Source organism: Misgurnus anguillicaudatus, chromosome 21 (genome assembly GCF_027580225.2).
Source record: "Misgurnus anguillicaudatus chromosome 21, ASM2758022v2, whole genome shotgun sequence".
NCBI lineage: Eukaryota > Metazoa > Chordata > Actinopteri > Cypriniformes > Cobitidae > Misgurnus > Misgurnus anguillicaudatus.
The window spans coordinates 64,512,183-64,538,616 of NC_073357.2; the positions used below are offsets into that span (position 1 = coordinate 64,512,183).

At 43.5% G+C, this 26,434-nt stretch overlaps 1 protein-coding gene and 2 long non-coding RNA genes across 3 annotated transcripts in view; 1 reads left to right on the top strand and 2 right to left on the bottom strand.

Moving 5' to 3' along the window:
- Positions 1–2,711, bottom strand: part of LOC129441002 (uncharacterized) — a 31,121-nt gene extending 28,410 nt beyond the window's left edge. The window contains exons 1-3 of the mRNA XM_073859726.1: positions 2,371–2,711; positions 1,835–1,896; positions 1,551–1,663 (exon numbers count right to left, since the gene is read on the bottom strand). Coding sequence (XP_073715827.1) covers positions 1,551–1,663; positions 1,835–1,896; positions 2,371–2,382 — 187 coding nt within the window. The 5' untranslated portion in view covers positions 2,383–2,711. The remainder of the gene's footprint in view (positions 1–1,550; positions 1,664–1,834; positions 1,897–2,370) is intronic.
- Positions 1–26,434, top strand: part of LOC141353140 (uncharacterized) — a 238,177-nt gene that overhangs the window by 145,946 nt on the left and 65,797 nt on the right. The window lies entirely within an intron of this gene.
- LOC141353135 (uncharacterized) lies at positions 11,698–21,149 on the bottom strand. The gene is made up of 3 exons (XR_012360147.1): positions 21,083–21,149; positions 20,798–20,910; positions 11,698–11,820 (listed from the first exon to the last, which is right to left on the bottom strand). It is a non-coding gene; the product is annotated as an uncharacterized lncRNA (long non-coding RNA).

The window sequence follows — 26,434 nt, forward strand, 5'->3', positions numbered from 1 at the left end:
CACAGGTTTACACAAAGATTATAACTAGTGATAAAGAAAATATTTAAAATGACACTGCATTACAGTTTTTCTGAATTGCTAAAACACTAAACCCCAATCTCTGAACCAAATTCATAGTGGCCTAAACACGTTTGTCAAATCATGCAATCTTTTTGCAAAACTCTAAACACAAACCTCTCACTAAAACGCATTCTACACTGCAATGCAATTGTTTTATAACAATGTATTTGAACACAACTGCAACACAGTTGCCATCAAGCAAACACAACAACTCAAAATTGTACACACTTTTTTCTAATGGTATTTTTTTATCAATTATGTGGTTTGGAAACAGTCTGAGAGGCAGATGAAGAGTATGATGAAGAACAGGACACCAGAGACGATGCAATTGGCAAAATTTGCAGTTGGATTGCTGACTTTTTACAAAATACAAGTGCTGATTACAGTTATATTGAAAGCTTACTATTACTTGCAGTACTTACATTAAAGTATTCACTATATTGACCGAACTAAACATGTGATTACAGAACGTCTCAGGTTACGAATGAAACCATTGTTCCCTGAGAAGGGAACTAGGTGCTGCATCACCGAAGCTACGCTATGGGAACGCCCTCTGCGTGATTGTGTCCGAAGCATGTATGTTAAATCAATCCAATGGTCAAGTGACACGTTATGGGCAGGTTCTGCTAGATTGTGATGAAGCAATGTGTGACAGGGATGCTGGGAGTTTGGCAGGGAGATGCAGCATCTAGTTCCCTTTTCAGGTAACAATGGTTACATTTGTAACCTAAGACGTTCCCTTACGGGGGAACTTGAGCTGCGTCGCTGAAGCTATGCCATAGGAACAATGTACCAAAACACCATACTACCAAGTGCTTGTCTGTGTGTAGCAGTGCGCACAGCTAAAACATAAGCACCTGGGCTCCAGGTGTAGCGCCAATATCTAATTCTGAGAACTGAACAAACATAAGCGGAGAGGAGCAGCCTGCCGCATCACAGACATCCTGAACTGAAGCCACTAGCCACAAGGCCTTAGAGGCTGCCATACCCTGAGAAGAATGAGCTCTGACAGCAATAGATTAATTCTGTCCAGAGGTCTCGTAAGCAAGAGAAATAGCCTCAACTATCTACTTACTAACTGTCTGCCTGGTCGCCGGGAGACCCTTCTTGGGTAAGCCAAAGCACACAAAAAGTTGCTCAGATCTCCTCCACAGAGAACATCTGTGAACATAGGCACCGGATGCACCAAGTTAAGATTTTCCTGATTCCTATCCCTAAATGGGGGGCTGCTCTTGAAAATACAACAATATGTCACTCAGGACTTTTTCGCTTAAGCCTTCCTAGACATGATAACAGCGCTCATGTCTGTTTTCTTTTTGGAAGATTTCTGAGTGCAGCTGCCTGCTCCCTAGTTTCTCTGAGTCAGGGGTTCTGTGAATTTAGTTTGACAATTTGGATTTGTGTTTAATGTTTTGAGAAAATGAGTGATAGTTTTGAAAAATGTGTTTAGCAATGCAGAAAAACTGTAATAGTGTATGACTGAAACTTACCCACATAGGTGACATCATAACTTGTATTAGCATAAAATAGTGCCGTTTCAACATCAGTATTATTGGGTGGTTGAGAGAATATGCCATTCATCTCTGTTACAATTGATCCTTTCCTGTAACAAGAAAGAGAAGACTAATGGGCTCATGTTTTTCAATTAACTGTGTTATAAATTCCTGTAGATTGCAATGAAATAATGCTTTACTTTAATGCACAAATTATATTTACACGTAGAATCAACTTTAGATTACACAGATATATTGTTGTTTAAAAATGAAACACTTACGTGAACTGAATAATTATCAGTTTAATAAAATATTTAAATTTACTCCTCAAGACTGCCTCAAACTGTAAAAAAAAGCAAAACACATGTAGTTGTCAACAGTGAACTGTACCACAGAAACACTTTATAATAAACTCAATTACTGGAATATAAACTCACAGAAATTGTTTTGATGTTATACCTCCGATTTCACAGACAAGGCTTAAGGTTATTGCTAGACTAAGACACATGTTGGAGCTGTCTCAACTGAAAATAACTTGCACTGACAGATCTTAAAATATGCCAGTGTCATTGATTTGTCTCAAGATACACACCAGTAACATCTTTATCTAAGGTAGGTTTATAAAAGATGTTTAAACGTCTTAATTTAACTAAGGCCTTGTATGTAAAATCAGGCCATAAAACAAAAAGTTTTAATAGTAACATTGTCTAAATTATAGTGCACATTCCAGTTCTCATTGCTCTACTGTATTTTATATGATTTTGTATTAAACTGTGTTTTCTTTAAACTTGTTTTAAGTGTTTGTGTAGCACTGTACCTCATATATCATTTTTTTTTCCCGACTTTTATAAGCATCAGAAGATGAGGTTGACAGTTCAGGGACAAAAACTTCTTGTGTAACCACTTTGATACGGACTGTGTATACTTTTGTAGTTGTTGTTGGTGCTTTTGTTGTGGTTGTTGGTGCTTTTGTTGTGGTTGTTGGTGCAGCTGTCGTAGTTGTTGGTGCTTGTGATGTGGTTGTTAGTGCAGCTGTAGTGGTTGTTGGTGCAACTGTCGTGGTTGTTGGTGCAACTGTCGTGGTTGTTGGTGCAACTGTCGTGGTTGTTTGTGCAACTGTCGTGGTTGTTGGTGCAACTGTCGTGGTTGTTGGTGCAACATTCGTGGTTGTTGGTGCAACTGTCGTGGTTGTTGGTGCAACTGTCGTGGTTGTTGGTGCAACTGTCGTGGTTGTTGGTGCAACTGTCGTGGTTGTTGGTGCAACTGTCGTGGTTGTTGGTGCAACTGTAGTGGTTGTTGGTGCAAGTGTAGTGGTTGTTGGTGCAAGTGTCGTGGTTGTTGGTGCAAGTGTCGTGGTTGTTGGTGCAAGTGTCGTGGTTGTTGGTGCAACTGTCGTGGTTGTTGGTGCAACTGTCGTGGTTGTTGGTGCAACTGTCGTGGTTGTTGGTGCAACTTTAGTGGTTGTTGGTGCAAGTGTCGTGGTTGTTGGTGCAACTGTCGTGGTTGTTGGTGCAACTGTCGTGGTTGTTGGTGCAACTGTCGTGGTTGTTGGTGCACGTGTAGTGGTTGTTGGTGCAAGTGTCGTGGTTGTTGGTGCACGTGTAGTGGGTGGTGGTGGAAGTGTGGTGGTTGTTGGTGCAACTGTCGTGGTTGTTGGTGCAACTGTCCTGGTTGTTGGTGCAACTGTCCTGGTTGTTGGTGCAAGTGTCGTGGTTGTTTGTGCTACGGTCGTGGTTGTTTGTGCAACTGTCGTAGTTGTTGGTGCAAGTGTCGTGGTTGTTGGTGCAACTGTAGTGGTTGTTGGTGCAACTGTCGTGGTTGTTGGTGCAAGTGTCGTGGTTGTTGGTGCAACTGTCGTGGTTGTTGGTGCAACTGTCGTGGTTGTTGGTGCAACTGTCGTGGTTGTTGGTGCAACTGTCGTGGTTGTTGGTGCAACTGTCGTGGTTGTTGGTGCAACTGTCGTGGTTGTTGGTGCAACTGTCGTGGTTGTTGGTGCAACTGTCGTGGTTGTTGGTGCCAGTGTCGTAGTTGTTGGTGCAACTGTAGTGGTTGTTGGTGCAACTGTCGTGGTTGTTGGTGCCAGTTTCGTAGTTGTTGGTGCAACTGTAGTGGTTGTTGGTGCAACTGTCGTGGTTGTTGGTGCAACTGTCGTGGTTGTTGGTGCAAGTGTAGTGGTTGTTGGTGCAAGTGTACTGGTTGTTGGTGCAACTGATGTGGTTGTTGGTGCAACTGTCATGGTGGGTGGTGCAACTGTAGTGGTTGTTGGTGCAACAGTCGTGGTTGTTGGTTCATGTGTCGTGGTTGTTGGTGCAAGTGTCGTGGTTGTTGGTGCAAGTGTTGTGGTTGTTGGTGCAAGTGTCGTGGTTGTTGGTGCAAGTGTCGTGGTTTTTGGTGCAAGTGTCGTGGTTGTTGGTGCAAGTGTCAGTGTTGTTGGTGCAACTGTCGTGGTTGTTGGTGCAACTGTCGTGGTTGTTGGTGCAACTGTCGTGGTTGTTGGTGCAACTGTCGTGGCTGTTGGTGCAAGTATTGTGGTTGTTGGTGCAAGTGTTGTGGTTGTTGGTGCAAGTGTTGTGGTTGTTGGTGCAAGTGTGGTGGTTGTTGGTGCAACTGTCGTGGTTGTTGGTGCAACTGTCGTGGTTGTTGGTGCAACTGTCGTGGCTGTTGGTGCAAGTGTCGTGGTTGGTGGTGCAACTGTTGTGGTTGGTGGTGCAACTGTCGTGGTTGGTGGTGCAAATGTTGTGGTTGGTGGTGCAACTGTCGTGGTAGTTGGTGCAAGTGTCGTGGGTGTTGGTGCAACTGTCGTGGTTGTTGGTGCAACTGTCGTGGTTGTTGGGGCAACTGTCGTGGTTGTTGGTGCAACCGTCGTGGTTGTTGGTGCAAGTGTCGTGGTTGGTGGTGCATCTGTTGTGGTTGTTGGTGCAACTGTCATGGTTGGTGGTGCAACTGTCGTGGTAGTTGGTTCAACTGTCGTGGTTGTTGGTGCAACTGTCGTGGTTGTTGGTGCAACCGTCGTGGTTGTTGGTGCAACTGTCGTTGTTGTTGGTACAACTGTCCTGTTTGTTGGTGCAACTGTCCTGGTTGTTGGTGCAAGTGTCGTGGTGGTTGGTGCAAGTGTTGTGGTTGTTGGAGCAACTGTTGTGGTCGTTGGAGCAAGTGTTGTGGTTGTTGGTGCAAGTGTTGTGGTTGTTGGAGCAACTGTTGTGGTAGTTGGAGCAACAGTAGTGGTTGTTGGAGCAACAGTAGTGGTTGTTGGAGCAAGTGTTGTAGTTGTTGGTGCAACTGTTGTGGTTGTTGGTGCAACTATTGTGGTTGTTGGTGCCAGTGTCGTGGTTGTTGGTGTCAGTGTTGTGGTTGTTGGTGCAACTGTCATGGTTGTTGGTGCAATGCTCATGGTTGTTGGTGCAACTGTAGTGGTTGTTGGTGCTAGTGTCGTGGTTGTTGGTGCAAGTGTCGTGGTTGTTGGTGCAACTGTCGTGGTTGTTGGTGCAACTGTAGTGGTTGTTGGTGCAAGTGTTGTGGTTGTTGGTGCAACTGTCGTGGTTGTTGGTGCAAGTGTCGTGGTTGTTGGTGCAAGTGTCGTGGTTGTTGGTGCAACTGTCGTGGTTGTTGGTGCAACTGTCGTGGTTGTTGGTGCAACTGTCGTGGTTGTTGGTGCAACCGTCGTGGCTGTTGGTGCAAGTATTGTGGTTGTTGGTGCTAGTGTTGTGGTTGTTGGTGCAAGTGTTGTGGTTGTTGGTGCAAGTGTGGTGGTTGTTGGTGCAACTGTTGTGGTTGTTGGTGCAACTGTCGTGGTTGTTGGTGCAACTGTCGTGGCTGTTGGTGCAAGTGTTGTGGTTGGTGGTGCAACTGTTGTGGTTGTTGGTGCAACTGTCGTGGTAGTTGGTGCAAGTGTCGTGGGTGTTGGTGCAACTGTCGTGGGAGTTGGTGCAAGTGTCGTGGGTGTTGGTGCAACTGTCGTGGTTGTTGGTGCAACTGTCGTGGTTGTTGGTGCAACCGTCGTGGTTGTTGGTGCAACTGTCGTGGTTGTTGGTACAACTGTCCTGGTTGGTGGTGCATCTGTTGTGGTTGTTGGTGCAACTGTCATGGTTGGTGGTGCAAGTGTTGTGGTTGGTGGTGCAAGTGTCGTGGTAGTTGGTTCAACTGTCGTGGTTGTTGGTGCAACTGTCGTGGTTGTTGGTGCAACCGTCGTGGTTGTTGGTGCAACTGTCGTTGTTGTTGGAGCAACAGTAGTGGTTGATGGAGCAAGTGTTGTGGTTGTTGGAGCAAGTGTTGTGGTTGTTGGAGCAACTGTTGTGGTAGTTGGAGCAACAGTAGTGGTTGTTGGAGCAACAGTAGTGGTTGTTGGAGCAAGTGTTGTAGTTGTTGGAGCAAGGGTTGTGGTTGTTGGTGCCAGTGTCGTGGTTGTTGGTGTCAGTGTTGTGGTTGTTGGTGCAACTGTCATGGTTGTTGGTGCAATGCTCATGGTTGTTGGTGCAAGTGTCGTGGTTGTTGGTGCAAGTGTCGTGGTTGTTGGTGCAAGTGTCGTGGTTGTTGGTGCAAGTGTCGTGGTTGTTGGTGCAACTGTCGTGGTTGTTGGTGCAAGTGTCGTGGTTGTTGGTGCAACTGTCGTGGTTGTTGGTGCAACTGTCGTGGTTGTTGGTGCAACTGTCGTGGTTGTTGGTGCAAGTGTCGTGGTTGTTGGTGCAACTGTAGTGGTTGTTGGTGTAGCTGTCGTGGTTGTTGGTGCAACTGTAGTGGTTGTTGGTGCAACTGTAGTGGTTGTTGGTGCAACTGTAGTGGTTGTTGGTGCAACTGTCGTGGTTGTTGGTGCAACTGTCGTGGTTGTTGGTGCAACTGTCGTGGTTGTTGGTGCAACTGTCGTGGTTGTTGGTGCAACCGTCGTGGTTGTTGGTGCAACTGTCGTTGTTGTTGGTACAACTGTCCTGTTTGTTGGTGCAACTGTCCTGGTTGTTGGTGCAAGTGTCGTGGTGGTTGGTGCAAGTGTTGTGGTTGTTGGAGCAAGTGTTGTGGTTGTTGGAGCAAGTGTTGTGGTTGTTGGTGCATCTGTCGTGGTTGTTGGTGCAACTGTCGTGGTTGTTGGTGCAACTGTCCTGGTTGTTGGTGCAAGTGTTGTGGTTGTTGGTGCAAGTGTTGTGGTTGTTGGTGTAACTGTAGTGGTTGTTGGTGCATCTGTAGTGGTTGTTGGTGAAACTGTAGTGGTTGTTGGTGCAACTGTCGTGGTTGTTGGTGCAAGTGTCGTGGTTGTTGGTGCAAGTGTCGTGGTTGTTGGTGCAACTGTCGTGGTTGTTGGTGCAAGTGTCGTGGTTGTTGGTGCAACTGTCGTGGTTGTTGGTGCACGTGTCGTGGTTGTTGGTGCCAGTGTCGTGGTTGTTGGTGCAAGTGTCGTGGTTGTTGGTGCAAGTGTCGTGGTTGTTGGTGCAAGTGCCGTGGTTGTTGGTGCAAGTGTTGTGGTTGTTGGTGTAAATGTAATGGTTGTTGGTGAAGGTGTCGTGGTTGTTGGTGAAGGTGTTGTGGTTGTTGGTGCAAGTGTCGTGGTTGTTGGTGCAAGTGTCGTGGTTGTTGGTGCAACTGTCGTGGTTGTTGGTGCAACTGTCGTGGTTGTTGGTGAAGGTGTCGTTGTTGTTGGTGAAGGTGTCGTGGTTGTTGGTGCAACCGTCGTGGTTGGTGGTGCAGGTGTCGTGGTTGGTGATGCAACTGTAGTGGTTGTTGGTGCAACTGTAGTGGTTGTTGGTGCAACTGTAGTGGTTGTTGGTGCAACTGTCGTGGTTGTTGGTGCAGGTGTTGTGGTTGCTTGTGCAAGTGTCGTGGTTGTCGGGGCAAGTGTCGTGGTTGTTGGTGCAAGTGTAGTGGTTGTTGGTGCAAGTGTCGTGGTTGTTGGTGCAACTGTAGTGGTTGTTGGTGCAACTGTAGTTGTTGTTGGTGCAACTGTTGTGGTTGTTGGTGCAACTGTAGTGGTTGTTGGTGCAACTGTTGTGGTTGTTGGTGCAAGTGTAGTGGTTGTTGATGCAAGTGTCGTGGTTGTAGGTGCAACTGTGGTGTTTGTTGGTGCAAGTGTCGTGGTTGTTGGTGCAAGTGTCGTGGTTGTTGGTGCAGGTGTCGTGGTTGTTGGTGCAACTCTAGTGGTTGTTGGTGCAACTGTCGTGGTTGTTGGTGCAACTGTCGTGGTTGTTGGTGCAACTGTAGTGGTTGTTGGTGCAACTGTAGTGGTTGTTGGTGCAAGTGTCGTGGTTGTTGGTGCAACTGTAGTGGTTGTTGGTGCAACTGTAGTGGTTGTTGGTGCAAATGTAGTGGTTGTTGGTGCAACTGTTGTGGTTGTTGGTGCTAGTGTTGTGGTGGTTGGTGCAAGTGTAGTGGTGGTTGGTGCAACTGTCGGGGTTGTTGGTGCAAGTGTCGTGGTTGTTGCTGCAACTGTCGTGGTTGTTGCTGCAACTGTCGTGGTTGTTGGTGCAGGTGTCGTGGTTGTTGGTGCAAGTGTCGTGGTTGTTGGTAAAGGTGTCGTGGTTGTTGGTGAAACTGTAGTGGTTGTTTGTGCAACTGTAGTGGTTGTTGGTGCAACTGTCGGGGTTGTTGGTGCAAGTGTCGTGGTTGTTGCTGCAACTGTCGTGGTTGTTGCTGCAACTGTCGTGGTTGTTGGTGCAAGTGTCGTGGTTGGTGGTGAAGGTGTCGTGGTTGTTGGTGAAGGTGTCGTGGTTGTTGGTGAAGGTGTCGTGGTTGTTGGTAAAGGTGTCGTGGTTGTTGGTAAAGGTGTCGTGGTTGTTGGTGAAGGTGTCGTGGTTGTTGGTGAAGGTGTCGTGGTTGTTGGTGCAGGTCTCGTGGTTGTTGGTGCACCTGTCGTGGTTGTTGGTGCATCTGTCGTGGTTGTTGGTGCAGGTGTCGTGGTTGTTGGTGCAGGTGTCGTGGTTGTTTGTGCAGGTGTCGTGGTTGTTGGTGCAAGTGTCGTGGTGGTTGGTCCACGTGTCGTGGTTGTTGGTGCAGGTGTTGTGGTTGGTGGTGCAAGTGTCGTGGTTGTTGGTGCAACTGTTGTGGTTGTTGGTGCAACTGTGGTGGTTGTTGGTGCAACTGTAGTGGTTGTTGGTGCAACTGTAGTGGTTGTTCGTGCAACTGTAGTGGTTGTTGGTGCAACTGTTGTGGTTGTTGGTGCAAGTGTAGTGGTGGTTGGTGCAACTGTCGGGGTTGTTGGTGCAAGTGTCGTGGTTGTTGCTGCAACTGTCGTGGTTGTTGGTGCAGGTGTCGTGGTTGTTGGTGCAGGTGTCGTGGTTGTTGGTGCAGGTGTCGTGGTTGTTGGTGCAGGTGACGTGGTTGTTGGTGCAGGTGTAGTGGTTGTTGGTGCAGGTGTCGTGGTTGTTGGTGCAGGTGTCGTGTGTGTTGGTGAAGGTGTCGTGGTTGTTGGTGAAGGTGTCGTGGTTGTTGTTGAAGGTGTCGTGGTTGTTGGTGAAGGTGTCGTGGTTGTTGGTGCCAGTGTCGTGGTTGTTGGTGCAGGTGTCGTGGTTGTTGGTGAAGGTGTCGTGGTTGTTGGTGAAGGTGTCGTGGTTGTTGGTGAAGGTGTCGTGGTTGTTGGTGAAGGTGTCGTGGTTGTTGGTGCAGGTGTCGTGGTTGTTGGTGCAGGTGTCGTGGTTGTTGGTGCAAGTGTCGTGGTTGTTGGTGTAGGAGTCGTGGTTGTTGGTGCAGGTGTTGTGGTTGTTGGTGTACCTGTAGTGGTTGTTGGTGCATCTGTAGTGGTTGTTGGTGAAACTGTAGTGGTTGTTGGTGCAACTGTCGTGGTTGTTTGTGCAACTGTCGTGGTTGTTGGTGCAAGTGTCGTGGTTGTTGGTGCAAGTGTCGTGGTTGTTGGTGCAGGCGTCGTGGTTGTTGGTGAAGGTGTCGTTGTTGTTGGTGCAACTGTAGTGGTTGTTGGTGCAACTGTAGTGGTTGTTGGTGCAACTGTAGTGGTTGTTGGTGCAAGTGTCGTGGTTGTTGGTGCAACTGTAGTGGTTGTTGGTGCAACTGTAGTGGTTGTTCGTGCAACTGTAGTGGTTGTTGGTGCAACTGTTGTGGTTGTTGGTGCAAGTGTAGTGGTAGTTGGTGCAACTGTCGGGGTTGTTGGTGCAAGTGTCGTGGTTGTTGCTGCAACTGTCGTGGTTGTTGGTGCAACTGTCGGGGTTGTTGGTGCAAGTGTCGTGGTTGGTGGTGAAGGTGTCGTGGTTGTTGGTGAAGGTGTCGTGGTTGTTGGTGAAGGTGTCGTGGTTGTTGGTGAAGGTGTCTTGGTTGTTGGTGAAGGTGTCGTGGTTGTTGGTGAAGGTGTCGTGGTTGTTGGTGAAGGTGTCGTGGTTGTTGGTGAAGGTGTCGTGGTTGTTGGTGAAGGTGTCGTGGTTGTTGGTGAAGGTGTCGTGGTTGTTGGTGAAGGTGTCGTGGTTGTTGGTGAAGGTGTCGTGGTTGTTGGTGAAGGTGTCGTGGTTGTTGGTGCAGGTGTCGTGGTTGTTGGTGCAGGTGTCGTGGTTGTTGGTGCAGGTGTCGTGGTTGTTGGTGAAGGTGTCGTGGTTGTTGGTGAAGGTGTCGTGGTTGTTGGTGAAAGTGTCGTGGTTGTTGGTGCAGGTGTCGTGGTTGTTGGTGCAGGTGTCGTGGTTGTTGGTGCAGGTGTCGTGGTTGTTGGTGTAGCCGTTGTGGTTGTTGGTGCAGGTGTTGTGGTTGTTGGTGTAACTGTAGTGGTTGTTGGTGCAGGTGTAGTGGTTGTTGGTGCAAGTGTTGTGGTTGTTGGTGCAGGTGTCGTGGTTGGTGGTGCAAGTGTAGTGGTTGTTGGTGCAACTGTCGTGGTTGTTGGTGCAAGTGTCGTGGTTGTTGGTGCAGGCGTCGTGGTTGTTGGTGAATGTGTCATTGTTGTTGGTGCAACTGTAGTGGTTGTTGGTGCAACTGTAGTGGTTGTTGGTGCAACTGTCGTGGTTGTTGGTGCAAGTGTCGTGGTTGTTGGTGCAACTGTAGTGGTTGTTGGTGCAACTGTAGTGGTTGTTGGTGCAACTGTAGTGGTTGTTGGTGCAACTGTAGTGGTTAATATTGCAACTGTGGTGATTGTTGGTGCAAGTGTTGTGATTGTTGGTGCAAGTTTAGTGGTTGTTGACGCAACTGTCGGGGTTGTTGGTGCACGTGTCGTGGTTGTTGGTGCAAGTGTAGTGGTTGTTGGTGCACGTGTCGTGGTTGTTGGTGCAGGTGTCGTGGTTGTTGGTGCAGGTGTCGTGGTTGTTGGTGCAAGTGTCGTGGTTGTTGGTGCAGGTGTCGTGGTTGTTGGTGAATGTGTCTTTGTTGTTGGTGAATCTGTAGTGGTTGTTGGTGCATGTGTCGTGGTTGTTGGTGCATCTGTAGTGGTTGTTGGTGCAGGTGTCGTGGTTGTTGGTGCAACTGTCATGGTTGTTGGTGCAACTGTCGGTTGTTGGTGCAACTGTCGTGGTTGTTGGTGCAACTGTCGTGGTTGTTGGTGCAACTGTCGTGGTTGTTGGTGCAACTGTAGTGGTTGTTGGTGCAACTGTTGTGGTTGTTGGTGCAAGTGTTGTGGTTGTTGGTGCAGGTGTCGTGGTTGGTGGTGCAAGTGTAGTGGTTGTTGGTGCAACTGTTGTGGGTGTTGGTGCAAGTGTCGTGGTTATTGGTGCAAGTGTCGTGGTTGTTGGTGCAGGCGTCGTGGTTGTTGGTGAAGGTGTCGTTGTTGTTGGTGCAACTGTAGTGGTTGTGGGTGCAACGGTAGTGGTTGTTGGTGCAACTGTCGAGGTTGTTGGTGCAACTGTAGTGGTTGTTGGTGCAACTGTAGTGGTTGTTGGTGCAACTGTCGTGGTTGTTGGTGCAACTGTAGTGGTTGTTGGTGCAACTGTTGTGGTTGTTGGTGCAAGTGTAGTGGTTGTTGGTGCAAGTGTCGTGGTTGTTGGTGCAGGTGTCGTGGTTGTTGGTGCAAGTGTCGTGGTTGTTGGTGCAAGTGTCGTGGTTGTTGGTGAAGGTGTCGTTGTTGTTGGTGAAGGTGTCGTGGTTGTTGGTGCAAGTGTCGTGGTTGTTGGTGCAACTGTAGTGGTTGTTGGTGCAACTGTAGTGGTTGTTGGTGCAACTGTAGTGGTTGTTGGTGCAAGTGTCGTGGTTGTTGGTGCAAGTGTCGTGGTTGTTGGTGCAAACGTTGTGGTTGTTGGTGCAACTGTCCAGGTTGTCGGTGCGACCGTTGTGGTCGTCGGTGCGACCATAGTGGTTGTCAGTGCAACTGTAGTGGTTGTCGGTGCAACTGTAGTGGTTGTTGGTGCAGGTGTTGTGGATACTGTCACTGAAGTTTAAATGAATTAATATTAGTACACTGTAAATATATTATATTATATCCACTTTAGATGCAACAATATATTTTGTCAAAATTGTTTTTTCATTTTTATATGCAACTGAAAATAATTCATCACAAAGCTTTTTTCACATCGTAGAGTGTTTTATGGTGTTCTAGAAACACCTGTAGTGAGGTTCTGCAGTGTTGAAGTAACATTTTGGTTGATGCATTAAGTAACTCTGACTTTGCAATGAGTAAATGTCATCTCCTAATTCAGCTGTAGAATTGGACAGATATCTTGAATTAGACTTATAATGGATTATATAGTTTTGTTTGCTTTAATTTACTCTTAGTAAATGCCTCTTTATGTCATGCAAGATCAGTGATTTTTAAACAGAAGACTGCATAGTGAAATTAATTTGTCTGTTTATTAATTATATATATTTATAGTTTTAAGACAATCCATTAAAGTAAACCAGTCTAATAGGCATATTTATTTTTATATTTGGCGTATGTAAATGTTCATATTTGTTGTTGTTGTTGTTTAAACTGTTTTGTGACCTCTTGGGGAACAGATGAACCCAATTGCAAAATATGTCGGGGGAAAAACAGAAACCACTTTATTTTTACAAAAACAAAAACAGTACTAAGGACACAATGACATTAAATAGAAAAAAACAAGATAACGAGCAGGAACAGGTGATGGGAGAAAACCAATGATTACTAATAAGCAGGAGAACGAGGGGGCAGGGACAAAAGACAAGACACCGGAGGCATATGCCATAATAAACAAGACATGAGCCTCCACATAAAACCTGGGACTGCCAGAACCCTGCCACCATGACAAAATACAAATACAACATAAGACTTCAAGGCAGAGTCCTGACAGCTCTGTCGTGTAATAATGCTTTCACTATTTTGTCTCTGAATTCACAGCATGGTTAAAATATCTGAAGTGTTTTAATCATATAAATCACATACTTTATAGTAATGACCAAGTTTACAGGAGCAAGATCTTTGATAAACAATGTGCTTCATATTTCTGCATTATGATGAAGCTGTTGTCAGACTGTATGAATTTTTACACGTTCACTTCCCGGATACCCTACTGAGTCCCCCCAAATTTGGAAGCATGCATCTGATGGACACTTCTATCCCAGCTTTCCCGTGATGCCACGGGAAAGCAAAGCAATCGACCGGAGACCAGCCAATCGGGTGATTTCCATACACACATAGGCCTGTTCCTCAGCACCTTGACTTCACTCACAGACCCAAGATTTACCACAAAGTGCTCAGCTGATTTATGAAAATAAAGCTGCAGAATTGTCACAGCTGTGTTAAGATGGAAGTAAGTATTTGATAGTTTCTTAAAAAACAATTACCAAATACAGTAACGCTTTAGATTACAGCCCGGAAAGTACTGGGTAAGTACAGCGAATTTACAGCGTATGTTTCTGTAATTATAGTTTACTTATGAAGTACATATGTGTAATTATAAGGGAACAATTTATAATATTTGGGGAATAAAGGGGTAACAACCATGAAAAATACAAAAAATATATGCAGTAAAGTACTGTGTAAGTACAGTGAATTTACAGCAGACATTTCTGTAATTATAGTGTACTTATAAAGTACATACGTGTAATTTTAAGGGAACAATTTATAATATTTTGGTAACAAATGGGTAACAAGTGCCACTTTCATTTACAGCCTGCAGATGTTGTATTTACTCTTTAACTACGTGAAACAAGGGGGTAACAAGTGCCACTTTAATTTAATAACAATGGTATATTTACACAGTAAAATACACTCTTAGAAAGAATGTGTGAATCCAGTGCGATCACCACGCACCAGCTATATGTGGAGAGGAGTGTGATCGAGCCAATTCAGTGAATGTGTGTGTTCTCACTAAATTACTCTCAAACATAAGATTGTTTTGCATGTAGCCTACGTACTACTTAGGCCTAATATTTGAATCGTGAGTCCGAAGTTATGAATTACTTACTGTATTAATAATTTGTAATTTCCCACGTTTTTGGCATATAAGTCATACATACCATGTAATATTAAAATAGTTAGCCCTTAGTTATAAAATACTTACTGCATATATTATTTGTATTTTTCCTGGTTGTTACCCCTTTGTTCCCCAAATATTATAAATTGTTCCCTTATAATTACACATACGTACTTCATAAGTAAACTATAATTACAGAAAAATACGCTTGAAAAAGCCAACATACTGTTCTTCATCTTAATCTTATTAGTGGTGCTTGCATTTATGCAAGGCATCACTATTACTATTGCTCAGGGATATTATTAGATCTATTTTCTTATGTCTGCACACTTTCGGCGCGTAACTCGTCCCGCACGGTTTGTCGTAGACACACGAATAAGGACTCAAATCGACCGGATTATTGAGGAGAGGTGTGCTACGACTTTTATAAGGGATCGGGTGCAGGATTTCCGAAAGGGGGGCGAAAAACCACCCGAAAAATCCCATTGACTTAACATTGGGCCCAACTTTGATGGGTCATAGCACCGCTCGAGGATTTTGTAGAAACATGTGAATTACAACATTTGAAGAGGGCGGTAGACTCTGTAAGAACATACATCACAATGGGGTGTAAGTTGTACCCCTGGGGTGTAAGAGGCACCCGAAATTTCCCATTGACTTATAATGGGGCAGGGAAAACGCCCATATAAGGGAATAAAACCGTCCAGATGGAATATCTTTGCTTTAGAGTGTCGTAGAGATAAATGGGTGACCTCATTTTACTCGGGCATCCAATCAGTCTCTCCGGATCATCTCAGATCTATTAAGCCACGCCCCTGGCAACCATTTTGGGCACCCTAGCAACATCTCCCATAGACTGCCATTATAAAATGCCCAATTCTGCCCCAAATGCCCTAACTGCCCCATCTGCCCCAACTAAACCATCTGCCCCAACTGCAGCTCTATTACTCTCAGACTAGGCTTTCTCAAGCCAACATAAAGTTTCATGTAGTTCATGTTTCCTGCAACCCACTTGACCATTCGTCAATATGTGACGGGGAGGGTATACCTTTCGCGTCATTTTTTGACGAACTGGGGACTTCAATACTATTACGTCCGTTGCATTCTCTTTCCTATTTTCTTACCATTTTCGCGTCGGTTTAGGGTTAGATTTACATAATGACATCCCTACCCAAACCTAACTCTAACCCCAACGCCAGGTGACAACTGTTTAATTTCGCGTACACTGTTTAATTTCGCATACACTGTTTAATTTTGCGTAATCTAACCCTAAACCGACGCGAAAATGGTAAGAAAATAGGAAAGAGAATGCAACGGACGTAATAGTATTGAAGTCCCCAGTTCGTCAAAAAATGACGCGAAAGGTATACCCTCCCCCTCACATATTGACGAATGGTCAAGTGTCGTCAAATATTGACGACATGGGGTGAGGATGGGTTGTTCCAATTGGGTTTTTCTCCTAGTTTTTTTCACCCCTGGGAGTCAGCAGACATTGGCTTAAATTTGCATCCCCTTCTTTACGTTACATATTACTACGCTTGCTTGTTCAGTTTAATCTCAGCCACTGTATTTTGCTACTTATGTTGTTTATCGATTTTTCTGTGTTTCCCCTCCTTCTATTAATGTAAAGCTGCTTTTCACAATTACTAATTGTTAAAGAGCGCTATATAAATAAAATTGAATTGATCTGAATTTAAAATATTTGCAGCCTTGGATAGGACACAGCCAATACAGTTGTCAATAAATTGCTTTTATTAGAATTTCTTTGATTTAACATTTTAATGTAAAGTTTTATCTTATATCACAAAACTGAAGTTTCTATAAACTGCAGGACAATGATGCTGGTGTTGTGTTATTAAAAATAGCGGATTATGACTTTATATCTAAACACACACATCTTGTATTTTTGCTGTTCTCATATCTGTGATACTCGCGCTGGTGCTCTTGACCCAACAACAGCATTTAGACCTCAAACTAAGCCATACAGAAAAAATACAGCAGAAGTGCTATACCTACATCTAAAACAACAGTGAGGATTTTATAGACAAATAGTTGGTAAACAGTGTAAACAACTTCAAAGAAGAGATGCTGTATGATGTCATGATATTACCACAAAATGCAATAAGAGAACAGATAAACTCAGTAACACTTTAGTATACAGACCAATTCTCACTTTTACGTAGTTTCTTATTTGCTTACGTATTGGCTGTTTATTACTGCTTATTACACGGCTCTCTGGAATGCTTGATTCTGATTGGTCAGTTGAGACATTTGCAGGTTCGTTCTTTTCAAATAATAACCGCTCCAAAATAATAACGCATAGCCGGACTACTTGTACGAGTAAAATCGCTCCGCGCCAATAAAGATCAATAAAGATTACTGTCTGTTTGGCGCCATCTTGTGACAAACACTCGACAACCACGACAAGACACAGACAGCTTAATGAGACTGAACTTGACAAAATAGAGCATGACAGCTACGAAGCCAACACACACAAAAATACAGAATGGGCATTAAAACTTCTCAAAGACTGGCTAAAAGAGAAAAAATGTAGACAAGTATGAAGCAGCGGATCTTAATAAGGTATTACGATCATTTTATGCATCTGTGCAGTTTCGCGGAAGGATAAAAATGTTAATTTAAAACAAATATGCCAATAAAAGGTTTCAAATTCATATTCATGTCCAGTTTTTTTCTTATGTGGCAAGTAGCCGTGTAATAAGCGGGATAATGTAGAGGCAGCCGGTAGTTATTGGGAAATAAGCCCCTTCAGTGTGATACAAGACCCTCCGCTTCGCGTCGGGTCCTGATCACACTGTCGGGGCTTATTTCCCAATAACTACCGGGTGCCTCTACATTATCCCTTACTTATAAAGAACATATTAATGTACTGTCCGGCTCTGTTGTTTTGTACATCCCTTTACTCAATCCAATACTTTAAATGGATAGTTCAAGCGGTAATGAAAATCCTGTCAACATTTGCTCTAAACCTGTATGAACTTTGTTCTGCTGATCACAAATGAAGATATTTTGATAAATGACGGTAAGCACATCGTTGAAGGCACCCATTGACTTCCATAGTAGGAAATGCAAATAATATAGAAGTCAACTGTGTGCCTGCTATCATGCACACTCTTAGAAGGGATGTGTTAATTTTTTACACATCTTTGTGTTAAGATTTGAACACATTATGTTTCATTTTGTATTGATTTTGTATTAAATTAAAACACAAGTTATGTTAAAAGTAACTTAAAATGTCGGAGCCGATGGCGTAGTGGGCAGCGCTCCGATATGTGGTAGTTTCGCACTTTCGGCAACCCGAGTTTGATTCCCGGCTCATGGTAATTTGCCCTATCCCATATCCCTCACTCCTCCCTGTACTTTCCTGTCCTCTCCTAAAAAAAACTCACTGTTAAAGGCGCTCTAAGCGAATTGACGCGTTTTAGACCATAAAACATTTTTTGATACATACAGCAAACATCTCACTATCTGCTTGCTGCCTGTCCGCTGATCAAACTGTAAAAAACACGATCTCTGTAGACAGCTCAGGCTCGACAAACGGCAATATCAACATAGTGGCCAAACCTAGCACAACAAAACATAACAAAGTGTTCCAGCCAATAAACGACAATAAGGATTTGGGGGTGGAGGTTGGGCGCGCTCATGAAAGCACGGACGGGAGAGGGAGGGGGAGGCGTTAGCTACGCTCCGTTTGTTTGAAAACAGTTCAAACATCAACAGGAAGTGACGTCACACATTATTCGCTTAGAGAGCCTTTAAATAAAAGCAAAGACTGGCCAAAAAATATAACTGGAAAAAAACACAAAATGTGTTGTTTCAATAACACAGAGATGGATGGATTCTGGGACAATGCATTTAGTGTGTTGTCCCAGAATCAACACTAATGTCATGTTTTTAACACATCTGTTCTAAGAGTGCATCAAAATATCAAACACACCTTTCCATAAACACAGCAGGGATAATCGTCTTCACTGTTAACATCATTATACTGGTAATTTACAGGTAATGCTACACTGTAAAAAAAGTCCGTAAAAATTTCAATGTTATTGCAGCTGGGTTGCCGGTAACCCACCGCAGATCCAAACTTATGTTATCTACCGGCAAGAGTCCGTTCAAAGTTAAATAAATTTTAAATATTAACAAGTCTTTATCTTTACAGAATAAAACTATACAATAACAGCCTCATGCAAAGCATTCTGGGAACCAGAAATCATCATCAACCTTTTTCTGTTTTTTGCTTCAGATTTTGTTTCCCAAAATGTTTTGCTTGGTGCCGCCTTTTGTTTTACTCTGTAAAGACAAAATAAATGTTTAATGTTCATTTAACTTTGAACAAAATGTTGCCAGAAAATAACATAAATTTAAATCTACGGTAAATTACCGGCAACTCAGCTGCAATTTCTACGGATTTTTTTACAGTGTACAACTTTGCACATTACCAGGACTGATTTACCAGTCTTTTTAAAAAGGTCCTGTTTACACACACATGATCACTTAATGGTAATTTACCAGTAAAGACTGTATAGGTATAAGAAGCAGGCTTATTTTCACTACAGTAAGCAGATGATTTCATTCTGGTATCTTTGAAATAAATACTGTATCTTTAAAATGCACAAGACAGCAACTAGAGCAATATTATTAGATGTTAATTTCTTAGTGATGCTAAATGTATAAGTTGTCACACATTGTTTAAAAGAATGACTTGAGTATGGATTTGGTGGTGGTGTATGAGTGAGACTTTAGATTTAGTTGTCGTATCTTGGCTTGTAATTGATGTAGGAGTTGGAGTTGGTGATATGATATCTGTTATTCTTTAAAATTTGAAAAAAATATTACTTTTCTTTATATATATATATATATATATATATATATATATATATATATATGGAAGGATCTCTTAACAGAAATGCAATATAATCTACAAAAATATATCATTAGTGATGTGTAAAGACCTTAATTGTGTTGTTTTTATTACCTTAAAATGGGTTGTTTTTATCTACCTTCCACAGGTCCTCTTACATGGAAGTCAACATCAAGTAGCCCTAAACCAGAGGTGGCCAAATTAGGGCCCTGGGCACTTTCATTCGGCCCGCAAGGTAGTGTATAATTAGAATTAATCCAGAATTACTTTTTTGATGGAATACCATTAATATCCAAAACATGTCGCTAGTGCTAGACGTGCCAGAGTAAGACCACAATCTTACTATGCTAAATTTATTACTCAGACAGTAATACATACTCAAAGAGTAATTTAAACTCTTTGATGTGATGGGTTACTTCCGGGTTGTATAAATTTGGTAAAAGTGCCATCTGGCGAATAATAGCAGAAATATGGATTGTCGGAAAACTTGTCATTGGCAGCATTTTCTCTTAATTGACAAGTAACACATCAATGGTGGGAAAAGAGTTAAGAGGGGCTCAGATGCAAAACTAGTGCTTCTGATGTCATCTCTCTTTGAACTCCCATAATCCCTCACTCTCTCACAGCTGCTCATCATCTGTTGTCATCACACCTGCCACTCATCACCCTCATCAGTTCACCCTTAATTAAGTCTGTTGTGTTTTTGAGTGATTGTCTGTTCTCGTTTCATGTATTGTTTATGCCCAACGTGTATCTTAACCTTAACTGAATAAAATGATTCATTCAATTTACAATACATTTTTTTTAAGGGTAAGTGGTCGCAATTAATTTATTTAAGCTACATTTAAACAAATGAAATTAGAAAAAGACAACAAAAAACTTGTGTTTAAATGTAGCTTAAATAAATTGATTGTGACCACTTACCTTAAAAATTTGAGTAAATTGAATGAATTTTTTTTTCAGTATTTATTACAGTTTTGTTTATGTTTATATGTTCGTCATGGTCTTCATATGAGATAAGCCTAGCATACACATAACATCTGACATGTTTTCTTGAAAATTAGATTATTTTTAGCAGACTCTTAATGGATTGTACCAACAAGGCGGTATTTCTGAATGGCCAGTTGCTGGGATTAAGCAGATTTGAAGCGAAAGTATTTGATGAATGTATAATATGTGCCAAGAGCATTCTGTTAATATCATCCTCTCATTTTTGACTAAAGTGCCATTTAGAAACTTTTGCAGCTGAGCTCCTGAAAGAAATATTTTCTTTTAAACATAGTTTCACCATGCTCAGTGGCTCAGTGCGTTATTGAGATTCTGGTTTAGCCCCCCCAAAATAATCCTTAACACAGAAATGTGGACAAAACTGCTTAATGGTGTAAATCCACAATTCAGTACGACATAGTTCACAGACTTTGTAACATGGTTTGGCAATACATTTCTAACATTTTATGATGTGTTTAGCAACAATTTTCTGAAATGACTTCATACAGACTTTAAATTTTCCTTTTTGTTTTTCCTCACTTTTGCCTCTCTCTCCTCTTGTTGATCAATCCTTACTTTGTTACTTTCTACATTGTATCTCTCTTTTCTTTCTTTTCATGTTGCTTTATATGTTGCTTGTCTAAGTTTTATTTGTCTATTATTCTTGTTTGTCATCTTGATATTTCTCCTCTGTTTTTCTTTTATGTTGTTCTCACTCCTCAAATGCTTTTCATGTGTTTTTCTAAACATTTTTCTCCTTTTGTTTTTAAATGACTAGATTAAAGAGTAAACTTAGATTTAAGAAACAAATGTTTGATTTGACGGATAACTTGTATTTTTATTGTCAGTAGCTTGTCAGTTCATGGAGTGAATGAATGACAACATTTAATGGTACCATGATGTTTTGTAAGAGGAAAACACAGGCATTTGACTCCACCTTAGAGGCTTAAGCTCTCCCCACAACGCCACCGACGTAATGATAAAAGTTGGTGATTTATATCAAAAACAAATAATAATCACTAAATAAAACATTCATTACCCATTTAACAGTAGAGAAATTATTTAACATAACTTTGCATTAATAGTGTGTTAGTGAAACTTACCCACACTGCTAACATCATAACTTGTATTAGCAGTAGAAAGTGCATTTACAACTTCAGTATCACTGGGTGGGGAGTAGAATAATACCTCCATCTCTGTTTCAACTGATCCTTGCCTACAACAAGAAAGAAAAGACAAATGGGCTCATGTTTTTCAATAAACTGTGTTATTAATAAACTGTCGTTTGCAGTGAAATAATGCGTTACTTTAATGCACAAATGATATTAACATGAAGAAACAACTTTGAATTACATAGAAATATTGTTGTTTAAAAATAAAAAACTTACGTAAACCGAATAATTATCAGTTTAAGGAAAAGTGCCTGAAATGCTTTCTTTAAGGCGTTCCCAAACTGTAGAAAAAGCACAAAACATGTAGTTTTCATCAGTGAACTGTTCTACAGAAACACTTTATAATAAACTCAATTACTGGGATATAAACTCACAGTAATTGTTTTAATGTTATACCTCCGGTTTCACAGACAAGGCTTAAGGTTATTGTTAGACTAAGGCTGCGTCCGAAACCGCATACTGTATAGTAGGTACTGAATTAGATGAAGTACCTACTTACTTGCCGTTGAAACAGTAGGTACTGTATAGTATGAATCCTGGTAGTATGAATGAGATTCGGACATACTACATGCGCCATGTTGCTACATCACGTGACATACGTCGTCATCACGTCATGTCATTTCAGCGCGAAAATAGCCGCATGCCTCTTCTTCTTCGTTGGATAACTCCTCTCCCGGGGCATCATGGGATAGCGAAGCGTCCATTGTATTCACACTGCAAAATCTAACCGGAAGTAGTAGGTCATCCGGGTACTTTTCGCATACTGTTTTTTGAATACTATGTATTTGGACATACTACTTGCCTCGTCTACTGCTTTTCGCGTACTATATAGTATGAAGTAGGCGGGTTCGGACGCAGGATAAGACACATGTTGGAGCTGTCTCATCAGAAAATAACTTGTACTGACAGATTTTAAAATATGCCAGTGTCTTTGATTTGTCTCAAGATACACACCAGTAACATCTTTATCTAAGGCAGGTTTATAAAAGATGCCTAATCGTCTTAATTTAACTACGGCCTAGTTTTGGATTAGCTAAAGCTTGTTTGTAAAACCAGGTCATAGAACAAAAAGTTTCAATAGTTACAATGTCTAAATTATAGTGCACATTCCAGTTCTCATTGCTCTACTGTATTTTATATGATTTTGTATTAAACTGTGTTTTCTTTAAACTTGTTTTAAGTGTTTGTATAGCACTGTACCTCATATATCATTTTTTCTTCGACTTTTATAAGCATTAGAAGATCGGTCTGCCAGTTCAGGGACAAAATTTTCTCGTGTTACCACTTTGATACGGACTGTGTATGCTTTTGTTGTGGTTGTTGGGGCTTGTGTTGTGGTTGTTGGTGCTTTTGTTGTGGTTGTTGGAGCTTGTGTTGTGGTTGTTGGTGCTTTTGTTGTGGTTGTCGGTGCAGCTGTTGTGGTTGTTGGTGCTTTTGTTGTGGTTGTCGGTGCAGCTGTTGTGGTTGTTGGTGCTTTTGTTGTGGTTGTCGGTGCAGCTGTTGTGGTTGTTGGGGCTTGTGTTGTGGTTGTCGGTGCAGCTGTTGTGGTTGTCGGTGCTTTTGTTGTGGTTGTCGGTGCAGCTGTTGTGGTTGTTGGTGCTTTTGTTGTGGTTGTCGGTTCAGCTGTTGTGGTTGTTGGTGCTTTTGTTGTGGTTGTCGGTTCAGCGGTTGTGGTTGTTGGTGCTTTTGTTGTGGTTGTCGGTTCAGCTGTTGTGGTTGTTGGGGCTTTTGTTGTGGTTGTCGGTTCAGCTGTTGTGGTTGTTGGTGCTTTTGTTGTGGTTGTCGGTTCAGCTGTTGTGGTTGTTGGTGCTTTTGTTGTGGTTGTCGGTTCAGCTGTTGTGGTTGTTGGGGCTTGTGTTGTGGTTGTCGGTTCAGCTGTTGTGGTTGTTTGTGCTTTTGTTGTGGTTGTCGGTTCAGCTGTTGTGGTTGTTGGGGCTTTTGTTGTGGTTGTCAGTTCCGCTGTTGTGGTTGTTGGGGCTTTTGTTGTGGTTGTCAGTTCCGCTGTTGTGGTTGTTGGGGCTTTTGTTGTGGTTGTTGGTTCAGCTGTTGTGGTTGTTAGGGCTTTTGTTGTGGTTGTCGGTTCAGCTGTTGTGGTTGTTGGGGCTTTTGTTGTGGTTGTCGGTTCAGCTGTTGTGGTTGTTGGGGCTTTTGTTGTGGTTGTCTGTTCAGCTGTTGTTGGTGCTTTTGTTGTGGTTGTCGGTTCAGCTATTGTTGGTGCTTTTGTTGTGGTTGTCGGTTCAGTTGTTGTGGTTGTTGGGGCTTTTGTTGTGGTTGTTGGTTCAGCTGTTGTGGTTGTTAGGGCTTTTGTTGTGGTTGTCGGTTCAGCTGTTGTGGTTGTTGGGGCTTTTGTTGTGGTTGTCGGTTCAGCTGTTGTGGTTGTTGGGGCTTTTGTTGTGGTTGTCTGTTCAGCTGTTGTTGGTGCTTTTGTTGTGGTTGTCGGTTCAGCTATTGTTGGTGCTTTTGTTGTGGTTGTCGGTTCAGTTGTTGTGGTTGTTGGGGCTTTTGTTGTGGTTGTCGGTTCAGCTGTTGTGGTTGTTGGTGCTTTTGTTGTGGTTGTCGGTTTAGCTGTTGTGGTTGTTGGGGCTTTTGTTGTGGTTGTCGGTTCAGCTGTTGTGGTTGTTGGGGCTTTTGTTGTGGTTGTCGGTTCAGCTGTTGTGGTTGTTGGGGCTTTTGTTGTGGTTGTCGGTTCAGCAGTTGTGGTTGGTGGGGCGTTTGTTGGGGGGGTGGGTTCAGCTGTTGTGGGTGTTGGGGCTTTCGTTGTGGTTGTCGGTTCAGCTGTTGTGGTTGTTGGGGCTTTTGTTGTGGTTGTCGGTTCAGCTGTTGTGGTTGTTGGGGCTTTTGTTGTGGTTGTCGGTTCAGCTGCTGTGGTTGTTGGGGCTTTTGTTGTGGTTGTCGGTTCCGCTGTTGTGGTTGTTGGGGCTTTTGTTGTGGTTGTCGGTTCAGCTGTTGTGGTTGTTTGTGCTTTTCTTGTGGTTGTTGGTTCAGCTGTTGTGGTTGTTGGGGCTTTTGTTGTGGTTGTCGGTTCAGCTGTTGTTGGTGCTTTTGTTGTGGTTGTCGGTTCAGATGTAGTGATTGTTATTGCTATTGTTGTGGTTGTTGGATAAGCTGTTATGGTTGTTGGTGCTTTTGTTGTGGTTGTCGGTTCAGCTGTTGTGGTTGTTGGTGCTTTTGTTGTGGTTGTTGGTTCAGCTGTTTTGGTTGTTGGGGCTTTTGTTGTGGTTGTCGGTTCAGCTGTTGTGGTTGTTGGGGCTTTTGTTGTGGTTGTCGGTTCAGCTGTTGTCGTTGTTGGGGCTTTTGTTGTGGTTGTCGGTTCAGCTGTTGTGGTTGTTGGTGCTTTTGTTGTGGTTGTCGGTTCAGCTGTTGTCATTGTTGGGGCTTTTGTTGTGGTTGTCGGTTCAGCTGTTGTGGTTGTTGGGGCTTTTGTTGTGGTTGTCGGTTCAGCTGTTATGGTTGTTGGGGCTTTTGTTGTGGTTGTCGGTTCAGCTGTTGTGGTTGTTGAGGCTTTTGTTGTGGTTGTCGGTTCAGCTGTTATGGTTGTTGGGGCTTTTGTTGTGGTTGTCGGTTCAGCTGTTGTCGTTGTTGGGGCTTTTGTTGTGGTTGTCGGTTCAGCTGTTGTGGTTGTTGGGGCTTTTGTTGTGGTTGTCGGTTCAGCTGTTGTCGTTGTTGGGGCTTTTGTTGTGGTTGTCGGTTCAGCTGTTGCGGTTGTTGGGGCTTTTGTTGTGGTTGTCGGTTCAGCTGTTGTGGTTGTTTGTGCTTTTGCTGTGGTTGTTGGTTCAGCTGTTGTGGTTGTTGGGGCTTTTGTTGTGGTTGTCGGTTCAGCTGTTGTGGTTGTTGGTGCTTTTGTTGTGGTTGTTGGTTCAGCTGTTATGGTTGTTGGGGCTTTTGTTGTGGTTGTCGGTTCAGCTGTTGTGGTTGTTGGTGCTTTTGTTGTGGTTGTCGGTTCAGCTGTTGTGGTTGTTGGTGCTTTTGTTGTGGTTGTCGGTTCAGCTGTTGTGGTTGTTTGTGCTTTTGTTGTGGTTGTTGGTTCAGCTGTTATGGTTGTTGGGGCTTTTGTTGTGGTTGTCGGTTCAGCTGTTGTGGTTGTTGGGGCTTTTGTTGTGGTTGTCGGTTCAGCTGTTGTGGTTGTTGGGGCTTTTGTTGTGGTTGTCGGTTCAGCTGTTGTGGTTGTTGGGGCTTTTGTTGTGGTTGTCGGTTCAGCTGTTGTCGTTGTTGGGGCTTTTGTTGTGGTTGTCGGTTCAGTTGTTGTGGTTGTTGGTGCTTTTGTTGTGGTTGTCGGTTCAGCTGTTGTGGTTGTTGGGGCTTTTGTTGTGGTTGTCTGTGCAGGTGTTGTGGTTGTTGGGGCTTTTGTTGTTGTTGTCGGTTCAGTTGTTGTGGTTGTTGGGGCTTTTGTTGTGGTTGTCGGTTCAGCTGTTGTGGTTGTTGGGGCTTTTGTTGTGGTTGTCGGTTCAGCTGTTGTGGTTGTTGGGGCTTTTGTTGTGGTTGTCGGTTCAGCTGTTGTCGTTGTTGGGGCTTTTGTTGTGGTTGTCGGTTCAGTTGTTGTGGTTGTTGGGGCTTTTGTTGTGGTTGTCAGTTCAGCTGTTGTGGTTGTTGGGGCTTTTGTTGTGGTTGTCGGTTCAGCTGTTGTGGTTGTTGGGGCTTTTGTTGTGGTTGTCGGTTCAGCTGTTGTGGTTGTTGAGGCTTTTGTTGTGGTTGTCGGTTCCGCTGTTGTGGTTGTTGGGGCTTTTGTTGTGGTTGTCGGTTCAGCTGTTGTGGTTGTTGGGGCTTTTGTTGTGGTTGTCGGTTCAGCTGTTGTGGTTGTTGGGGCTTTTGTTGTGGTTGTCGGTTCAGCTGTTGTGGTTTTTGGGGCTTTTGTTGTGGTTGTCGGTTCAGCTGTTGTGGTTGTTGGGGCTTTTGTTGTGGTTGTCGGTTCAGCTGTTGTGGTTGTTTGTGCTTTTGTTGTGGTTGTTGGTTCAGCTGTTGTGGTTGTTGGGGCTTTTGTTGTGGTTGTCGGTTCAGCTGTTGTGGTTGTTGGGGCTTTTGTTGTGGTTGTCGGTTCAGCTGTTGTGGTTGTTTGTGCTTTTGTTGTGGTTGTTGGTTCAACTGTTGTGGTTGTTGGGGCTTTTGTTGTGGTTGTCGGTTCAGCTGTTGTGGTTGTTGGGGCTTTTGTTGTGGTTGTCGGTTCCGCTGTTGTGGTTGTTGGGGCTTTTGTTGTGGTTGTCGGTTCAGCTGTTGTGGTTGTTTGTGCTTTTGTTGTGGTTGTTGGTTCAGCTTTTGTGGTTGTTGGGGCTTTTGTTGTGGTTGTCGGTTCAGCTGTTGTTGGTGCTTTTGTTGTGGTTGTCGGTTCAGCTGTTGTTGTTGTTTGTGCTTTTGCTGTGGTTGTTGGTTCAGCTGTTGTGGTTGTTGGGGCTTTTGTTGTGGTTGTCGGTTCAGCTGTTGTGGTTGTTTGTGCTTTTGTTGTGGTTGTTGGTTCAGCTGTTGTTGGTGCTTTTGTTGTGGTTGTCGGTTCAGCTGTTATGGTTGTTGGTGCTTTTGTTGTGGTTGTCGGTTCAGCTGTTATGGTTGTTGTTGCTTTTGTTGTGGTTGTCGGTT